The sequence below is a fragment of the Bidens hawaiensis genome, unplaced genomic scaffold (assembly GCF_021521415.1).
Source record: "Bidens hawaiensis isolate Kalapana, Puna unplaced genomic scaffold, B.hawaiensis_p1.1 tig00011542_1, whole genome shotgun sequence".
Taxonomy (NCBI): Eukaryota; Viridiplantae; Streptophyta; class Magnoliopsida; order Asterales; family Asteraceae; genus Bidens; species Bidens hawaiensis.
Genome location: NW_027491904.1, coordinates 588,097 through 609,768, shown reverse-complemented (window position 1 = coordinate 609,768; position 21,672 = coordinate 588,097). Strand labels below are relative to the sequence as shown.

At 34.2% G+C, this 21,672-nt stretch overlaps 1 protein-coding gene and 1 pseudogene across 2 annotated transcripts; one reads left to right on the top strand and one right to left on the bottom strand.

Annotated features, from left to right (window-relative positions):
* The first annotated feature begins 3,414 nt into the window (after nt 1–3,414).
* LOC143538271 (disease resistance protein RPV1-like) lies at nt 3,415–9,562 on the top strand (annotated as a pseudogene). The gene is made up of 6 exons (XR_013136219.1): nt 3,415–4,007; nt 4,645–5,041; nt 5,137–5,829; nt 7,450–7,794; nt 8,094–8,951; nt 9,056–9,562. The product of XR_013136219.1 is annotated as a disease resistance protein RPV1-like (transcript).
* Nucleotides 9,563–19,691: 10,129 nt separating this feature from the next.
* Nucleotides 19,692–20,988, bottom strand: LOC143538306 (uncharacterized). Its single transcript, XM_077031893.1, has 2 exons — nt 20,490–20,988; nt 19,692–19,874 (listed from the first exon to the last, which is right to left on the bottom strand). The coding sequence occupies exons 1-2, from the start codon at nt 20,940–20,942 to the stop codon at nt 19,797–19,799; spliced, it is 531 nt and encodes a 176-aa protein (XP_076888008.1). The 5' UTR covers nt 20,943–20,988; the 3' UTR covers nt 19,692–19,796.
* Nucleotides 20,989–21,672: the final 684 nt, after the last annotated feature.

Sequence of the window (21,672 nt, the reverse complement as noted above, 5' to 3'; positions counted from 1 at the left end):
AAGCATCTCAAAAGTCACATAAATTATAGGAATCCTTCAAAATCATTTTGATTCTTTTAACATATTTTTAAATATCTAAAAATGGGAGAGAGAGAGAGAGAGAAAGAGAGAGAGAATATGAGAGAGAATTAATTACCAAATAGCTTTAGTTAAACTAATATTAAAGACAAATAAAGATTTGGTTTAGAGATCGTAAGGTTTCAAGTTCGAATTCAATCATAACCGGGTTTTATCGTAGCGGGCCTTCAGCTACGGGTTCTCCATGGAACCAGAGAAGGTGAGGTTGAACTACCCAACGCTATATGTGATTGCGGACGTATTGGGTCGTCTTTTGCCATTGGGTTACTCAGGTAGCCAGACTTTATTCGTTAATCGTTAAAAAGAGAGAGAGAGAGAGAGTTAATTAACTAACTAACTATTTGATATATTACCATCGTACCATTTTATTTATTTTTAAAACTAGTATTTTATACGACACGTTGCACTGAGACAGGTCGATAAAGTAAAACTCAAGCGTTTTTTGTACTAAGCGTTGAGGTGGTAAGTCGACGCGCATTTGGTCGGTTTCAATTTCGATACGTACCAAAACTAAAACCAAAAACGAAACTAAAAATTATATAAAAACTGATGTGGACCAACGGGGTGGCATCGGTTGGTAAAACCCGACCGTTGTCGATCTCGGCGTTGAGTCGGTGAGTCTACGCAAATTCGATTGGTTTACGCCACGTTCATTACGATACACAAATTCTTTCGTTTTTTGTCACATTCGTTACGGTATCCCAACTAAAAAAAAAAATCATCATTTGGAAAAACTCGAGCGTTGCAAGCCCTGGGCGTTTCGGTGGTGAGTTGGTAAAACCCGTGCGTTGATAAAATTCCAAGTGTTTTCGGTTCCGGGTGTTACGTAGATGAGTCAATGCGAATTCAATCAGTATTGTTTACACTATTTACGCTACCAAAACTAACAAGAATAAAACAAAACCGTAAAGTCCACCAATGATGGTCCCTCACATGGACCAATGGTGGTTTTGCCCATATCTCTCAGTATAAGATTGTACTATAGTAATAATGAAAAGGAAAATTGGATTTTAATAATCCTAATTTAATGTTGTTGGCCAATAATAATTCTAACTTTAAAAATAGCTGTTACTGGTCCCAACTTTTACACTATTTGTTTTCATTGAACCTTCGTTACAAAAAACTTAACGCCGTTAAGTTTTTTTCAAATTTCAAACTGATATTTTAGTGCTTTTGATCGGAATGAGGATACGAGTCGATTGATGTAAAACTTACCTCCAAACAGTGGTCCAAACAACTAAAGGATGCTTCAATTCCGGTGTTTAAACTATTAATTAACAAAAATCAAGCTGTTTGAAGCGCCGTTTCAAGTTAAGTTTTACATCAATCGACTCGTATCCTCATTCTGATCAAAAGCCCTAAAATATCAGTTTGAAATTTGAAAAAAACTTAACGCCGTTAAGTTTTTTTAACGAAGGTTCAATGAAAACAAATAGTGTGGAAGTTGGGACCAGTGACAGCTATTTTTAAAGTTGGGATTATTATTGGCCAACTGCATTAAATTGGGATTATTAAAATTTAATTTTCCTAATAAAAAAAATTGAGTGGATTGGTTTTATAAGTTCTCAATAAAAAAAACGAGGTTATGCAATATATGTAATTTTAATGTTTAATGACAAAGTCGAAAACAAAAGTGGCACCAAAGTTAGGGATGGGTCTTTTCATACCTTCTTTTTTTGTCGAAACACATTATTTCTAATTCTAAGATGCTGAGTGTGTGGATGATAATTACGATGGAGCGCTCAATCATGCATAAATGAGAATATTAGGTTCTTTTCAAATTGTGTTATTCTTTTGTCAAAAAGGGTATTTCTGAGACGTGTGGAAAATATTTACGTTGTGACATTCAACTGTGGCAAAAGTGTAAGAAGGTTTGAATTGGTTACAATCAAGAGTAGCAATGTCAATATATTGTGGGTCTGGACAACAACTTATAGATGTTAACATTCAAAATTATGACATAGGGATATAAGCTAGGTTTGAATTGGCTATGTTGAAGACTCTTAGGAGTGCCCATTTCAATATATTGTGTGTCTGGACAGCAACTTATAGATGTCCCAAAATTTTGATTGGTAAGTACCGACTTCAAAACAATTTCTCCCCTTCCACTTTGTGTGATTGACGAGTTAACTCGCAATATATAGGAACACGTATAAAATGCCTTATAAACACGAATATTAAACCCGCTTTTTGAGCCGTCACTTCTTTCTTATGGGTACGGAAATAATAATAAATGTAACTTCTTTTTTTAATAGTTAATATCGCACTCTAATATCCGTTTAATTCGTCTACTGCGAAATTTGAGCCCTTCACCCTCAAAGGAGGGGATCACCTAACTAACACCGCCAAATATATAGAAATATGTGTAAAATGCCTTATAAAAACGTATACTAAACGCTTTTGAGCAGCCACTTCTTTCTTATAGCCAGCAACAAATTTTTTTTTTAATAATTAATAATCTACTCTTAAATCTATCTAATCCACCTACTATAAAATTTAAACCCTCGATCTTTAAAGAAAAGAAACGCGTAACAGCCCAAATACTATAAGGGCTAAATGTCCTTTTGTAATTGCAGTTATAAGTCCCACTTATTAAAAAATTTCCCGAGAATTACTCCAAATCAAGTGGTTGATTGGAGTCTTTTTTGTTTACCAATGACAATTAAAATCAAGAAAGGCTTGAAATTTATCCTAGAACAAATCCAAACCTATTAATCTAATTGTTGACTTTAATTATGTTCGGACTTTTCCTCTTCATATTCTATTTCCACATGCATCTAGTAACTTAAATACATTACATTGCATAATCTATGGATCACATAGTTGTTTGTGTTTGGTGTCATAATTAGTTCAATTAACCAATTAAGTCAACTACAATTATGTCAACCCTTCTACCATGTACGGACTTGACTTGGTCCTCCATTAATCAATAGCACTCTTCATTATTCCTTCTATAATTTAATAACATGGCTTTCTGGCAATTTACATCAACTTTTAGTGAAGGTTCAAGTCTTAAAATTGGAAACAAAACAACGCAGTGGAGGATACAGCAAGGTAATTAAACATCTATAATGGTCCACTTATTAATTTCATGTTGTTGAAAATATATTTAACAAGTGAATTTCTGATTATCTTCTTCTGTAATAACTTGATAACGCTCGTATCAAGTTCTAATATAATAGTCTTAACTTCAAGTTCGCATAATCGGTTTAAATTCACATCCATGCATGCCCTGAAATAGAGGCATAATTTATTTCATATATGTTATATTCTTAGTCAATACAAGATATATGCTACACTTGCATTGTAGAATATAAAGAGATTCTCATAATGATAACTTTTGGTGGCATAACTTTTACATCTTACTTTGTGCAGGTGGTTTTCAATTCTCTGATCAGTTAGACCAGTGACATAAATATTTGATATATCGTTAAGATGGCATCATCGTCGTCATCATCTTCACAACATGCTCACAGATGGAAATACGACGTCTTCGTGAGCTTCAGAGGTGAAGATATCCGTAAAACATTTATCGATCATCTGTTTAGTGATTTCAGAAGGAAGGGGATCTATGCATTCAGAGATGACAAGAAGTTGAAGAGGGGAGAAGAGATAGCACCGGAACTTAATAACGCCATTGAACAGTCAAGGTTCTTGGTAGTCATATTCTCGAATGACTACCCTTCATCAACATGGTGTCTGAGGGAGCTTGTGAAGATCCTGGAATGCAAAAAGCGAGATGGCGAATATGAAGTAGGGGTACTGTTCTACAATGTCACACCTGAAATGGTAAAGAATCAAAGTGGTAGTTACGAAGAAGCCTTCAAGAAACATGAAGCTTTAAATAGAAAAGAGGTTCCACAGTGGAAGGAAGCTTTAACAATGTCTGTCAAATTATCTGGATGGGACCTCCATTCTGTGGCCAATGAGTATGTGTTCATTTCTTTAGTTTTTTTTTCTGTTTTATTTATCTAGTAAGGAACTGAATTAACATAGAATCCAAACACTAATAAAACTTATGTTATAATATATACTACTGTAGTGTGAAACGAACCTAACGAGTAAATTTACACTACGTGTAAAAATTTTTGGATGAAAAGCGGAAAATTGCACTGTTGAGTGAAAAAATTAAGGGGACCAGGGGTGGCTTGTATACTTCGTCCATTGCTCTAAATATGAGTTTACTACTCTTAGACTAAAAATTGTAATAAGAAAAGTAATGAAATTGTAGGGATACTTGGTGCCCAACATAAACGCTAGCTGTTAATAATTTTTTTGTACTTTGTATGTGTGATGGAAAAAATCTTAATTTACGTGAGATTCTAGTGGGATCGGCCGGCCGGGTTAAAATGCCACATTTCTAATTCTCTATTCCACCAATACCACATATTAATTCATTCGAGTTCTTCCAAGTTTTCTTTACTATAAATGAATGACGTGGGCCTGTGTATTTTCATGTGGTTTTTGTTCATAATAATAATAATGTGGGAGTTTCCACAACATATCAGTGTACTTTTCGTGTGTGATATACGGTTTCCTACCGTTTTATTCTCTATGATTTTGCAGGCATGAGCCAAAGTTTATAGAAGAAATCTCAAAAGAGATATTTTATAAACTGACCAACGGACCGTTGGATGCTGGAGAGAACCTGGTTGGATTGTACTCCCGTGCAGATCAAATGAACCTTTTGCAACTTGTAGAGTCAACAAAGGTTCACATGATTGGAATATGTGGTATTGGCGGAATAGGGAAAACAGCAATTGCCAAAGCTGTCTTTAACCTGCTGCACAAACATTTTGAGGCATACAGCTTTTGTGAAGATGTTAAAGGCGTGGAAAAACGGCATGGATTAGTTCATCTCCAGGAAAATCTTCTTGAGAGTCATATGAAGGCAAGCAATCTTAAAATACGTAGCATTAGTCATGGAATCGGCATAATTAAGAGAACTATGTCCAACAAAAGGGTATGGTTAGGCACCTAATGGAGAAAACTAAATACTTTTAGTTTTGGAAATACTATAATTGTATTTGCTAGCACTAACTAATGCATCTCTGGCAGGTGCTTATCGTACTAGATGACGTAGATGACTACAACCAATTTGAAGCTTTAGTTGGATCGCCTTCTTGGTTTGGTCCCGGAAGTATTATTATAGTTACCGGTAGAGACAAACAGTTGTTGAGTGCTCGTGGAGTTGAAGAAATATACGAGGTTGAGCTTTTACATGATTCGGAAGCTCTTGAGCTTTTTAGTCTTTACGCCTTTAGAAATAGATGTCCAAAAGAAGATTTCAAAGAGCTTGCTAACCAGGTAGTTGATTATGTTAAAGGACTTCCTCTTGCTCTTAAAGTTTTGGGAAGTTTTCTATACTCGAAGACTGTAAAAGAATGGGAAACTGAACTGCAGAAGCTTCGTAAATATCCTCATTCACAAATACAGCAAGTACTTCGGATAAGTTATGATGCGTTGGATTACGATCAAAGAAATATCTTCCTTGACATTTCATGTTTCTTCAAAGGGGAGAAGAAAGATTATGTTAGGAAAGTATTAGATGGCTGTGATTTGTTTTTTGCAACTAATATTAGAGTTCTTATTGATAAGTCATTAATATCAGTGTCTAGAGATAGGCTTGAAATGCATGATTTAATACAAGAAATGGGTTGGCAAATTGTACATGAAGAGTCTGAGGATCCCGGAAAGCGGAGCAGATTATGGTTTCCGACAGATGTACTTGCTGTATTAAACAAGGATAAGGTGAGCACTATATATTATTAGCTTTCTTACTCATCCAACTTGCTTACTTCATTGACAAACTAAAATATTTATGAGAAAATGGTGTCTTCTCTTTGGGAAATACTATCATTATGTACAAGCTAATTAGTAGCCATAGAATGCACCAAAATACAGATTTTTAGGGATAAATAAAGAAGTATTACTGTATTTAACTAAACATAGATAAATATGAGAAATATAATATAGGAAGTTTCAAAAATCCTTAAATTTTAGAATAAATGTATTTATTTATTCAGTTAAATTACATAGATGAGGGTGGGGAAGTAACTGTGAATGCTCTAAAACAACATATATACCTTAATCTTGTAAAAGAAATTATTACAAATGTTGAGAATTAAACTTTATCTGTTCCTGTAATTTATTTATTGCTCAACTTTGGCGCCCACTTGATTTGTTGCAAAAAATTCATTGCTGACTTCATTTAGTGCATAAAATTCTAGTGGCTTTTAATTATCAGCTAATATCTTTGACATGGCAAAATGAGACTAAGTGAATTGCTATTTGCTGATTTAAGTTCCTCTTGTTTCCAAAATATCCGGCCTTATGCTTTTTCTTTCCAATAATAAGTCTTACTTCGAACGAACAATCTTTAAAATCATGTGAAATTTAGAACGGACGTATGCTTTGGGAAGGGGGTGTCTGTATCGTGCTACTTTGTATAGTTTGTTTCAATGCTAGAGTGTTTGTCAGAGGTCAATATAATTATAATTATTTATGGTCTGTCCAAATAGAAAGAGTTGCAATATGAAAACCGATTATTTAGATTAATGTGATATAAGATATTGTCTACTAATCCTGGCTTTTTGCATTTTATGTATGATTCGTCATGTCTTGATAATCACTTTAGAAATGCACGTCCAAACACCCCATTGTGATTCACTTGCTTGTGTTAGAATTTGCTGACACCTTAAGCAAATCCTACACGTTCTTTCAACATAAGAGATACTAGCTCATAAAGAAATGTTTCATCCCCAATATCACCAACGTGTTTTGGCTGTAATTCTACGATGGGTGACCTCCACAATTACACGTCCTGAGATGGGGTAATCCAGCCTATATATGATGGATGTCCTTCGGTGAAGCTTCCTCATGGACAAACAAAAACAAATGTGAGCTCCTAGTAGGTAAAGCAAACAATATCGGTTGGTATGAAGAACGATCATTATTGAATAAGGTTACAAAGAAACCTGCACTTATAGGCTTGAGATCCTAATATATTTATAAGATATTTAAACAAACATACCGTTATAATTACTACGTGAAACTGCTAGGTTTGGTACTAATTACAATATGACTAACAGATTCTAACTATGTTAATTTTACTCCGCTTGAAATTCTTATTCCTGCTTCATAACCATAGTTCTCATGGATAGATGTAAAGTAATTTTATCATGGATAGATGTAAAGTCATTTCATGGTTAAGACAATAGATGTATACTTTGAATGCAAGACCTTTCGATAATAACTGTAGATTGAGATACACTTATGTGTATGATATCCTTTCTTCATCATATACATGTTTAATATACCATACAATTTTTTTTACTTTTGATACATAACCTAGTTTTCTCTTTTATATAGGGAACTGAAGCTGTTAAAGGCCTAGCCTTGGATGTTTCGCGTTTAGAAGTCAGCATTTGTGGTGAAACCTTCAAAAATTTGAATCATCTTCGACTACTAAACCTTTATATCGGATCATGGAATAACCTAAGAGACACCAAAGGCAAAATTCGCGAGAGCAAAAGGGGCATAGAGACAAAGGTGAAGGCAACATCTAAAAGTCTTGATCTATTATCAAGTGAACTACGGTTATTTTGTTGGCCTGGGTACCCGTTCCAGCATTTACCATCAACGTTCTACCCTGAAAGCCTTGTTGTTCTTGATTTGTCGTATAGTTACATCAAAGAAATTTGGGAAGGATCAAAGGTATATATGACCTTGGCAATCTCGTATGTATGTTACAATATACACCACATAACAGATATTATCCATATATTCATTCTCATGGATGAACATACTTTCATGTTTGAACATTTTAAGGAGTCATGTTAACCAAATAGAAATTGTTAAAGGGTCCAATAATATATAAAATAAACGGCTCGAATATCTCACAACATGGTTTCTCTTGTAGATTTGAACATGAGTGTCTCAATCCTTGTGTATAACTAAGCCTTTTGTTTTACATTCTATTGTGTATACCATTTAATGCTTATTTTTGTACACAGGAATTCATAAAGTTGGTGTCAATGAATCTTGGTCATTGTCGTAACTTGATAAAGACACCGGATTTCACTAAATTTCCGAATCTTGAAGAACTAGTACTTGATGGTTGTGAAAGTTTGATCGAAGTTCACCCATCCGTCGGAACACTTACAAACCTTGTTGTCTTAAATTTAAGAGATTGCAAAAGTCTTGTGAGTCCTCCTAAGTGCACAGGATTGACATCTCTTCAAATTTTAAATATTTCCGGCTGCAAGAAATTAGATGTATTTCCTCAAGATCTTGGAAAAATGAAAGCTTTAATGGAACTTCATGCCGACAGGACTTGCATCAAGCAACTTCCTTATTCTATACTGTGTCTTGGCAACCTCCAAGTATTATCATTAGGCCAACGAGAAGATATGCAAACGAAACCGTCGGTTTCAAACCACTGGCCTTCATTCTTACAAAGCAAGATGCATCATCTACCAAGTGCATTACTGCCTTTGTCGAGTTTAAACAAGTTAAGGAATATCGACGCTAGTCACTGCAACATAACAGAAGCAAGCCTTGATGGAATTGAATGTTTATCAATGCTTGAAACTCTAAACCTGAGCGGAAACAACTTCAAAAGTTTGCCTAGTTTATCTAAACTTTGGCGCCTTGAAACACTTGGGCTGGTTGGTTGTAAGAAGATCGAAGCATTGCCAGAACTTCCACCAAACATTCAATTGATCGAGGCACAGGATTGCGTATCTTTGAGGGAATTTCCAATGAAATCAACCATGTATGAAAGTAACATTCAGTGCTTCGACTTCACCAATTGTACAAAAGTGATCGAAAATCAATCCGTTGAAAGCCTTGTTACCATGTTGCTGCCACAGGTTTTCTTTCCGTAATCACCTTATTATATCCTATCTTAACTTTTTGTCATATTTATAAAGTTATGCATATAATAACATAATCGGCTGATGATCTTTAAATTTAGGGGTGCATTGATCCTTATAAGATGGTGAGTGTATTCCTTCCGGGAAGTAGAGTTCCTTGGTGGTTTAGCAATCAAATTATGGGAGATTGTATAAAAGTGGAGTTACCTCCAGATTGGTGTTATGAAAAGTTCAAGGGAATAGCATTTTGTCTTGTTTTTACTCCGAGAAATCACAATGGTCGCAAGAGTAGCTACGGTTCAATTGGATATAGATTCAAAAACTTTGATGACACTCCTATTGGTGTCGAGTCACCCGTGCCAGATTCTATATTTCAATATGAAAACATAGGAATCAAGTCAGACCAGATGTTTCTAAGTTATCATCAATCTGAACCAGATTGGAAGAAAGCAAAAAAATTCATTACGGTTTCGTTTGACATATATGGCGCAGATTGTGTGGTGAAGATGTGTGGTGCCAGACTTGTGCTTGAGGAAGATGAACAAAAAGAAGGTAGTGGTTCAAGAATGATTCAATGGCTATCTTAGCCTTCTCATAATGATAAATAAATGCCTTTAGAAGACAAATGCAAATGTGTAGCTCTACATTCCGCTTTGCTTAAATTAAAATTTTTTTTTTGGGATTTTAGTTTTATTTCGATTTTGATGTAAAATTTGGATTTTTTTTGTCACTGGTGTACTATTTTTGTGTGTGTATGTGTGTGAATTTCAGTTGTTTAGATTCAATTAAACTTTGTAATTCATTTTCCAAATAGGCCATAAATACAATATAAATGACCTTTTATTTTATAAGCCCTGCAGGAAGCCATATATGCATGGTGTTTGTTGTGTTTCACTTGTGTTGTGTGTGCCCGGATGATGGAAGTATACCTTGAAGTTGGCCGTTCGCTTACTTTGCCCTGAAGTGTTATGTTAATCTCTTGAAACTACAGTTGCAGTAATCTGGATGTTTGTTTACAATTATATCATGCAATTTTCACATAGACATTTTATCGAGATGCATACTTTCAATACAACATATAAAGGTCCAGTTTTGTACAATCAAGCCCCAAAATCACAAGTTCAGTTCATATTAATTGCAAAAAGGTCAAGTGATAGCACAAATCAAATGCTGATCTTAGTCGACAGATGGATCAAATATAAAGATTTCAGGTCTGAATTGAAGGTTATAATATACGTAAAAACTGGAAAGAAATTGATTATTATTGTAAAAAGTCGAACGATTTGGAATATACGTGATATGATATATTTTATATACACTGTTTACATTATATAAATGTATAGAAAACTATTGTCAAAAAGTCACATGATTTAGGATTATGTACCGATGCGGTCAAATCTTCTAGTATATGAGTTATAATGGTCCTAAATCTGCTAATTATTTGCAAAATTCAATGGGAGTCATATTCAGAAGTCAAAAGAATGTAAAGGTCCGGCACCTTATCGTTTGTAGCTAAGCATGTTAAACAAAAGTCAATTGTAATTGGTTATAACCAGCAGACAGTATTACCAATTTAACGGTTTAACCAACAACTTCAACAACAGTGATCCAAGAACAAGATCCCTGTTTCAAATACAGAACTGCAGTTGTGCTTTGAATGTCAAACAGGCTACTGTTGACTTCAAAACTGATATCAACTGTAAACCTTTCAACAACAGCTTTTCAACTTAGTATAATCACAATTCATAAAACATATACCCAAGAACAAGATCCAACACCAAACCACACAATAACAACTTTTCAACTAAATTGAACTTAGCATTAATGTTTGCCTCTGCTTCTTAAATATGTTATAACATCAATCAAAGCAATAAGAAGACAAGAATACTAATCAGAACAATCATAATAAAAAATACCAACAAATTAAAAAACAGATTTATGAGAATTTTGTTTTATGGATGATAGTCATTCTAGTTATAAGAAAGAGACGTGCGGTTAAATTGAAACTAAACCAGAATAAATAAATTAAGTTCCAAAAACATGGTTTCATATACCATTATAAACCATAAGATTTGGCTGATCAAGCAGAAGTAACGTCTCCTTGTAGTCAAATGCATCAAATGTACCTAATATACCATCAATCCCAAGAGTATTGATGCGTTTTGAGTAGGGCCCGTAAGCAGCAAGTTCTCCAAAATTTGCTTCGTGTTTTGGAATTTCAATGATAGGCTCACCACTCTTCCGAAATCCCATAAATAGAGCATGTCTTATCGGTGGAATAGTGTGCAGCTTTGTAAACGATTTTGGAGCACTATCCCCCATCATCCATACATCAAGACTCGGATTCCTTTCAATTTCATTAAATCCAACAACAACAAGAGATTCCCCTAGCTTAGACAAGTACAAACCCATGCATGCTAAACTATCCGGAAGGACCAGTTCTCAAAATTCTTCAGTTGTCATATCAAATGAAACAATCATATACTTATAGTCACCATCCATAGTAATCTCATCGGTAGCAAGCCAATAATAAACTCCATTTATAACCTCCCCGTTAGATGGAAAAAAATGAACCGATCTACGAGGGAGATTACCATATGAACTTCTCCAGACCCTTGTGCTTAACGTAAAAACCTCAACAAGAGGCGCAATGCAAGAAGTTTCACTTTCCCTACGGACTTTACTCTGTTGATCTACAAACGTAACCTTGACTATCTTAGGGTCGCTAGTCTTGCGGCAAAGGCCAAAACCTATTGTAGTTCCATATATCCCACCGTGTACGTAACTAGGCCTAAGAACAGCAATGGCTTTTCTAATTGAAATATTCCAAATGACAATTGTGTCCTTCCAACGGTTCTGGGAGTAGTGACTGTACAAACACAACAAGCCGTGAGAAGTGGCGATTAGCCTAGGGTTTATAAGGTTCTTAACTAAAAGAGGGGCAGTATGGGAAAGTTTGTGGTGGGTAAAAGTATGATCATCGACAAATGAAACGTGTTTATGATTGTAAATCAACTGGATCCTTATACCTTACAAGTAGATGATGCTGTTGCAGCTGACAGCTATAATGCTTGATGAAATCAGAGCTAGCTATTAGAGTCTTCCAAGACAGATTGAAGCTGAATTAATGATTTGATAGGAAGGCGTTTGATGATGATTTCCGATTGAATATCTATTGGAATATTATTGTCTGACATTGTGATTTTAGGGGGTTAGGGTTTACGACAGAGGAAATGAAATGTATATAATCTAAAATTAGTAGGGGTCCTTCACTTCACACCCTTAGAAGTTACAACATACCCCTGTTTCATTTGCACTTCAGGTTTCGGGTTTAAATATTCTATTTAAATGTGAACGGTTCGGTTCCGGGTCATACCCGGCCCGCGAACCCGTGAAAATCAAAAGCCTTCGGAATTAGTTTTCAAAATAAATTAAGCTTAAATGTCGGAACAATGTTATGAGCAGGAAGCATCCACTCCTTAAGCCATTGAACAACTAGTAGTTCACCCGTCTGGTGGACGGGAACATCAACGCGAGAATGTGGCGACTACATTAATTCAGTAACATGAATGAGCAGAATGCATGTCTGGAAGAGATGCAGAGGTCATATGGAACAATAAGTGTAAGTATGGTTGTATTTTAAAGTGTTAACTGGTATCTTTTTGGTTTGTTTTTTGCTTCAATATATAATCCGTGGTATGTGAATGGGTTGCATGATTTTGCCTTACTCAACGTTAGACATCATAAAATATGTATTAGATAAGATATTCTCTCAAAAATATAATTTTCCTTTTCATAATGTATAAAGTAAATTTGAAATTTGTAGTTAACATCAAATCTAATATGATAAATAACTTGTTTGTGAATAGTTGTAGACAAAAAAACATGAGATCTCACATGTTGTTTTAGCTATTTAACATTTAATCATTGTAGAGACAAGCCTAAAATATATTCCTAAGCATCAGTCACACATTTGTTGCACAAAAATATATGTAGTATCTATGTCATGAATAATAAAAGCATTTAATCACTAGTCATTGAGTTTTGTCTACTATGAGCTGCCAAATGCTTAACAGTTGCATCTGCTTGTGAACCATCAATCAGCTCATACTTCTTGTAAGGTCTCACTGCTGGTTATGCAGCTTCTCATCTTTTGCAAGTTATACCTGCACATCACAAATAAACTTATTTCACAACTAAAACCAAAATACTAGAATAGCAATTAATGTATACTATTTACTTCCATCAAATATTTAATGGCCTGCTTTTTAGTCAAAACTTAATATTCTTAGCAACCTCAAGTATTAGTGACTCAGGTCCATCCAATGACTTACAGCCTTTCCTGGATGCTTCTTGGGCCGCTCCCCAAACATTTCAATATGGGCTTTTTGGCTCGGCATCTCAGATCTCATAAGTGGAGAATCACATGTGAAAACAGACGATTTCCTCAGCCTGTTTATCTGATTTCATTCCACCAAAGCAGCACTAACACTGCAAGACGTGACATAGGCAGAAATAAACTGAACTTTTGTGACATTTCCGAACTGACTGTGTTTCCTAAAACAGCTTAGTGACGTGATGTGATAGATTGTCATGTAAATCACGTGTTTTGCCTCTTCTGTAATTGCAGAATATGTGTTCCTCAGCTGATGTCGCCATTAATATTATCTAATGAAGAAGACATAACAGTATTAGAAACCCAATTTGTTAAGTACAAAAATAGATTTCTAGACGCAGGCCAAGATTCACAACCATATATTATTAAAAAAACACTAGACTTCAAACAATGGTCGTGTAATAAAATCCTAAAAACATAACACAAACTGCATCATTTCTGGTTAGAGTTTTCACTTCTCATTACTGCCTTACATTGTTATTCAAATATATATAGTTTGATCTTTACACGAATCATGTCGGAATGTCGGATTAGCGGGTTGAACTCTTCAGCTTGAAACCCTCCTATTTTGTTTGTGTCAAAAACAACAGCCATACGTCGCTCACACTTAAAATTTGCGTAACCCAAACATGACACGTCAAAAACCTCATATATTGTTCGTGTCAATAAGTTCTGCATATCAAAGTTAAAACACCAGCTGTGAAACAAACTCCCATAATTAGAGATAAGTGTAGAACTACCTACTCACCATTTAGTGAGTCACGTAGTGAACGGAATGCTCCAGAAGTCAATTATTCAAAATCTCGTTGCACCTATTAACGGAATAAAATACTTGCTATGAAAACTGAAAAAATTTAGAGCATAACGTTTGAAGATGGTAACCTGTTTAAACACCACAAACATTGTAGACCCGGTCTCTGTTGATGATTCCAAAACTATTACACCAGCTTCTTTAAAGGTCCTGATTTTGTCTGTTGCCCGATACTATAGCTACATATTCAAACATAGATTACTTCAATCTTTTATTTTAAGGAAGACCAATGGAAGACATAGTAATGCGACATAAACCCATATATATTTTTTAAAATAAATCGACAAAAAAAATTAAAAATTATCAAAGAGTTACTAAGAAATTACAGAATAACCTAAGTTTGTGTAAAGAGAGAGAAAAGAAACCTGAATGAAAATTTTTCGATCCAAGAGGTCTTGAGCTTCATCTAAAGTCATAAAGACATAAACATGCCCGTTGTTTGTTCGTGGCGTTACATGCTTGTTTAGACAAAGTAAGTTCAATGTAACAAATTACTTAACACATACAGATCATACAACAGAAAACTAATAAGTATTAACATATAAGGATAACATATATTAGATAAATATCATATAGCTAACTATAAATTAAACCTATACCTGATAACAGATGAAGATGATAAATGATAACTTTTCTGAACTTTTTCTAATAGCACTTCACGTTTCATTTTAGCCCAATGCCGCAATACACAAGTTTCAAGCCATTTTTAGACCAAAACGCAATTAGCATTCTCTCCAGGATTCGTTGCTTTCAATGCCCCACTAAGACTAACCTTGATTTTTCTGTACCAGAAAGTCAACATGGCCGACAAAATTAGCATCATCAGGCCAATAAGTCAACTTTGACTAAAAAACTAATTAATTAAGAAACCATTTTTTCCCATAATTGTCACCACTTTATGATATGCACTTGTCTAAGCATGTTGTTATCTAACTACTTATATAATCATGGTAATAGCAGTTTTTTAATTTTCTCTATTTAAAAGGTTTGACAACTCAGATCTTGGAGGACAACAATTATTAATTACTATATTAGACCCATTGGTGTCCTAGAATGTAATATAAAACTAATACACTATAATGAAATTGATTAACGTGAATACTCGTGCTTTCAACAATTCATAAAGAGCTCAAGAGACTCCTTAATTTAACAATGTGAGAACAAACGATATTGGACAAGTTCGCCACTCGAATATTCTGGTAACTATAGAAAAATAAATAAATATAAAAAAAGCGCATTATTATCTTGGATCTTATTAAAAGAGCATTACAAAGATATTATATATACCTTTACAGAACCATCGTCAACAATCGACATTCAAGACAAATGGACATAATCTTCGTCCATTTCAACTCCTCCGTAAACACAACTTTTATGTCATGTATAATCTGTAAGAGTAGATATATATCAAAAATCATAAAGTTTAAACAAATTTAAAACATTTTAGAAAATTATAATATGAAAAATTATCGCAATTGACCTCATGAAGAGCTTCTCTTCTCACAGGATTCTCAATCTCCATAAGAAACGCTTCAAGATACTGTCAATAAATAATTAAGTGTCAATAAATTCTTCTATATATATTACTGCATACAATAAAATGTAGCAACTAATGCAATGCCTCTTTCTAATCAACAATTAACATGGCATAAATTGAAGATTTATAACCTAATTATGTTCTACAGCGAAGATCAAACCTCTGATTTCGCCAAGTCCTTGTCATTAGCCACAGCACATTGAATCAAAGGCAAGTGAGGGCCTCTAAACACTTCTCTAGAGCCTAGAGGCTCAATCACATCACAAAAAACTACATGATCAAACAGATTCAACTCAAAATTAGGTTATAACTTAAAACAACAAACTACATCAAATCACTACAACTAAAAACCTTCAACAAATTACTCAATTTTCTTTCCGGAGACATTTTCTTGCCAAATAACCCTAACGTCGTTTGAGCAGCCAGCGGTTAATCCTTTCAGGCGATTGAGAGGTAATTTCGTTCAATTACCAGCCATTGATGACGAAATTGAAGACGGGTAAAAAAATCCGGCAGTAATTGAGATGAAAGCAATTGTTTTTATCATCTTGGAACCATAGGGGATGTGGGATGTGGAACTGCTGCCATGGCAACTGCCCATTTAAGTCTGACATTTAATTTCAAATAATTAGGGTTGAGCTCTGCTCATATAATATATAATTAAATAAAGTATTTATGATGTGTTTATTTTATATTAAACTGGATAGAGGAAAAAAATATTTATCAATATTAGTTATTTTAAAAATATTTATGAGGATTTTTTTTCTTTTCTCTCCCCTTTTTATTTAAATCATTTTAACTATACTGTTTGAAAAAGAAAAAAAAAATACCCAAAAACGATTTTAAGCAACTATAACCTTTTTAATAGTCTCATCAAACATCAATTTATTTTTATCTTTTATTTTCAATGTTTTCAAGCAACTAACTATAGTTTTAATTTTTAATTATTAGTTTTTTGGGGTGGAACTCGATACAAATAAAATTAAATATTAAACATACAAATAACTAAAGTAATTACAGTTTCAAACTAGAGTAATTATGTTATAAAAAATAAAATAGTGCAATAATAATTACTCTAATGTTAACTTAATTACTCTAGTTATTTGTATACTTTTCGCGATAAAAATTATTTGTATTTGATTCAAACCATATTTTTTTGAGTAACTTATTATAATTATTTCTTTTTATTTTTTCTTCAGTCGGGCCATGTTACCTACAGCTACTACTTAAAAATCATCTAAATAAACTTTCAAAATGTGATAAGAAATGAGATAAGAACCAAAAAAACACACTAAACAAGCGTTTCAAACAATCTCAAAATTAAAGACAAACAAAAATAAGAATGTCAAATAAAGTCAACTTGCTAGTGGTCATAATATTAAGTACAAATTAACATAAAAATGTCAAAAACAATTTCACCCGCTTAGACATCCATTCTTCTAGGCTTGGAGGGACATGATGACCGATTATGACCACCCTCTTCACAAATTCCACAACGGTTACCACTTTTTTTCATTCTTTAATATCCATTCTATTTCGTAGCCTTGTTGAGCGAGGGCTACCCTTTTTGCCTCGCTTTATATCCGAATTTCGAAGTAATCTAACAGATGGTGAGTATGGCCAATAAGCTTCACGAGGAACTGGAAAACTCGGATGACCAGGTAGTACAATATCCACAATTGAGTAACATTTATTAATGTATTGCAATTGTTAGTTTGAAGTATACACTCAAAACATGAGAACATGGATACTTAAATAATCACACGAGCAAGTTCTTTGTTCCAAATTAACTACTTTGGACAATTTTTTTCCCTTTTCATGCAAACTATTTATGCATGCAAAAAACGATTATGGTGTAAACCGGCTCAACAAGACTCCCTTTAAAACATGCATTAACTACATATTGGTGGTCACTAACAAACCAGTGAAAACCGCCAACCCGTTTCAGAACCCTGACCTACCCATTTGTAGATGGTTCGGTTTCGGGTTTGCAAATCCCATGTAAACGGTGCCGGTACCGGTCCGGGTCATACCCATTTCACACCCCTAAACATTAGTATCCAATTTTTAAACACTAATTAATTTATCAGGTTAGGTTAGAGGTGTACCAATTGGTTAATGCGCCTAAACCGGCTTGGGTCACATACCCGATCCGACCGGTTTGTCAAAGGCTGGTCAGAAGTCAGAAACCGGTTTGGTCCAGACTAGTTCGGATTAGAACCCAATTTTAGGTTAGTAGAAGGCGAATCCCATACGCATCAGTTTGGGTCAATATGAAACCAGTTAACTGATTTTCACACTGGTTCAGTTCCTAAACCAGTTTGCCTCGTCAAAGGTTGAACCGATATACGAACCTACGGGTTGGGTCAGTTTGGCCCAAACCGGTTTTGGCGTGTTATCGGGTCGTTTTGTAAACCGTTTTTTTTAACTGTCACATAACCTAATCCCGTACGCGCGAATAATTTTAATACTAATCCGGTATCCGGCACCATACCTGTCGAGTTTCAGGTATACCCGTCAAGCACAGGCTGTTTGGTCATCCCTAGGGTGGTGCCCCCTTATAACATCCATGATCTTGGGGTTTCGCTCGTAGAAATGTTGAGGTTCCATAGTGCCCGAAATCATGATAATTATCTATACTATATATAATACATTAAAGAAGGGCAAATTAAAACACCCATTTTAAGTAATTTACAACACTTAAAACATGAGGTACATGTGTTAGTAAGGGTAAACATGTCTTTTAAACACAATTCATTCAACTTACAAGTTTGGTCCCTCATCTTTAACCATATTATGTTTTTAATTTAACTGGTAAACTAACTTCCCACCAATGATTTTTAAACGACTATAGCCTTTTCATACGTTAATATTTTTATAAACAAATTGCACCATAAAAACGAGCATTTTATTCTCTTTAATTTGGATATGATATTGTTGTAACTTTTTTTTATTTTAAATAAATTAATATGTTACGTAGGGGTGTTCAGTGTCGGTTTTGATTGTTTTTAAGTTAAACTTGTGAGTCCAACCATTAATACTGATTTTTTGTCGTCCAAAACCAAACTCAACCATTGAAAGTTGAAACCGAATCGTTACTAACGGCATGGTTCCAGTTTGGTTTCACAGTTTAAACTTTAATAATAAATTTAGTTTAAAATAATTAATAATTTAAATGTACCATCAATTTTAACTAAAAACCAACATAATATGATACTTGAGATGATCATAAATAAAAAAATGATAAATTTAACTACATAAATGGTAAATATTAATAGAAGATCAAGGACGTGAAATAATAACAACAAATATTACAAAAGGAATCATATTGCAATTAGATTAATTTACAGTCTTTTCTGGTTTCATATGGCCGGTTGCCGATATAAACCACGAACCAACCGTTCACTATGTTTTGATAATTTTGAAACCGACCAACAAACCGAAAGTAAAAAAGAAAAAGAAAAAGAAATAGAAGTCAAACCAATGACCGATTTGAACGATTTCAAGTTTTTAACCGAACCATAAACACTTATATTTGTACGTGATTAACAGGTTCAAACACCCGCTGCATCGCGTGGACACTCGTCTAGTAAACAAATATGTGTTTACTCTTTAAAACTCGATCGTATAAATGGTTATCAGTTGTCTAACAAATTAAAGATTATAAGAAATTTACTTATGAATTACGTGAAAATACATAAATAAATTGAATAAACCCAATATTATGATTATTGAATTTATGACTTGCTACTAGAAGTAACTAAAACAAAAAATTGTTTACAACCTTTGATTTTGTGGTTGTCCAGCCTCCTGAGTTGGTGTCTGGACATATGTATGCATGTCTCAAACGGATAGATATTTCCAAGTACATAAATTAAGTTAAGTAGCCACATTCGAGATAGGTTGGATCTCCGATTACAATAATTAAAATCCTAATTTGATAACATAAACATCTACATCTACAACGGAAACAAACGAAGCATACGCTACTAATACTAATCCTAATCCTAATTAGCGGTTAACAAAAACTAATAAATGTTCCCACTACTGCATTCTCTTCGAACCATCTTGAATTAGGGTTTAAGTGGGAACTAAATACTAATTGAAATCGGATACGTATGAATCTTGTACTGGGCTTTTAGTCTCACTTGTAACAGTACTAGATGGTGACAGTTCCTGCAAATGGTTTTAACTAAATATCAGTTACAACCAACAAAAAGCCCGACACCTAGATTGAATGAAAATGCAGCAATTGTGCCACATTTAGTGTTCGTGTTCAATGTAAACGAACCGACCGTTCAGCAAACTGTTTGGCAGAAAGTTTGTTTGCGTTCGTTCGTTAAAGAACGGACAAGAACGAAGAGATGTGCTAGATTAAATAAATAAACGAACATGAACAGAAGTCCCATTCAGTCAATTGTGTTCATGAACGTTCGTTCTTTTAAGCTTGTTTATGTTTGTCCGGATGATTATTTCAAGTACTTAACTTGATTTATGTTGCGGTTAGTTATGTATTATGTTTGGGAGTAAGAATTTTTTTTTTTTTTTTTAAGTTATATATGTTCATTTATGTAATTATGTCGGTTAGTGTCCGTTTATATTTGTGTGTCAGTTTGCATTCGTTTATGGAATTAACGAACCAAACGCGAACAAATTCACTTCCTTAATGAACGCACACGATCTATCCGCTATGTGTTTGGAATCGTTTGTTTTTCCGGTAAATTCTTAACAAACGAACATGATTTTATGTTACGTTGAGATTTTATAATAAACAAAAACGCATTAACTGACCTTGTTCCTTGATACATCAATGTGTTGGATTCCCAGTCTATCAGACATAAAAAGCGCCTTGTTTAGAAGCTGCGAGTTGGATGAATCGGTTGCAACAACATGAAATCCAAGGCAGTTCTCTTCGTTCTTACAGAAACTGCAAATAATTTTTTTAAATACACAACCATCTTCTTTACTCCACATTCCGTGTTCTGGACTTGTTTTCCATACTCTTGTATCAACTGATTTAATATCAGACACCATAATCAGTACACCTGTGGTATCCACTGCATTCTCCAAATTTCCATACCAAAGTGATGCCAAATGGATCTTTGATAATGGCATTGTTGAACAAGGAACAATATAATTATTTTCCTCAAGACCTAAAGCGTGTCCACAGAGTGAACAAACTAACTTAAGATCACCAGAAGTGATGGATGGAGTTTTATGATCTGGAGAATCTAAGGATTCCATTTTGACTAATGACTCTAGCAAAGGTGATCGGTTTTGAGATATGTGTTGTTTGTTAGAGTCAAGAATGCAGAAGTAGAACTAGGAGAAGAAAAGGAATGCAGTAATTGCTGATCTGGCAACGTTGTTTGGAATATGGTTGAATTAGACAGCACATCCTCAGAGAGAGAGATTCAAGAGTAACAGAACCAGTTTCTTTAATTGGTGTTTCCTTCGCAATTAACTTCTCGAGGACATTGTTTCTTGGGGTTTCCTCAACATTAATTGGCTGCATAGAAGTTCCTTCATTATCAACCTGTTCTTTGATCTTTCATTATTTTCACAAAATGAAAACACTGTTAGTGATGAGCATCAAAAATAGTAAATGGTAGGGAGAATACCTTGATGTCTCCGAAAAACGACTTTAATCCTTCTAATGACTGCTCAAAATTGTCATGTAGTCTGATGGATTTCCTTATCCATTTTGAAATGCAAGTTAAGTTTTTTTCTTGACAGAAGCGTTCATCTGCTTGCAAAGTTAAACATGATGAGGACCCAGGCATCTTAAAAGAGCACACAGAAAACTGAATATAACAAAATAAAATAAACTAGCGATAGGTAAGTAATAACCAAGAGAGAATATCTTTTAGGTAAAACTGTTGCATTACAAGGTTTTTCAATTTGTATGCTGGGAAGGATTCTAGATTTTCATTGAAAGCTGAAAAGAATTGAATGTGTGATATATAACTATTCT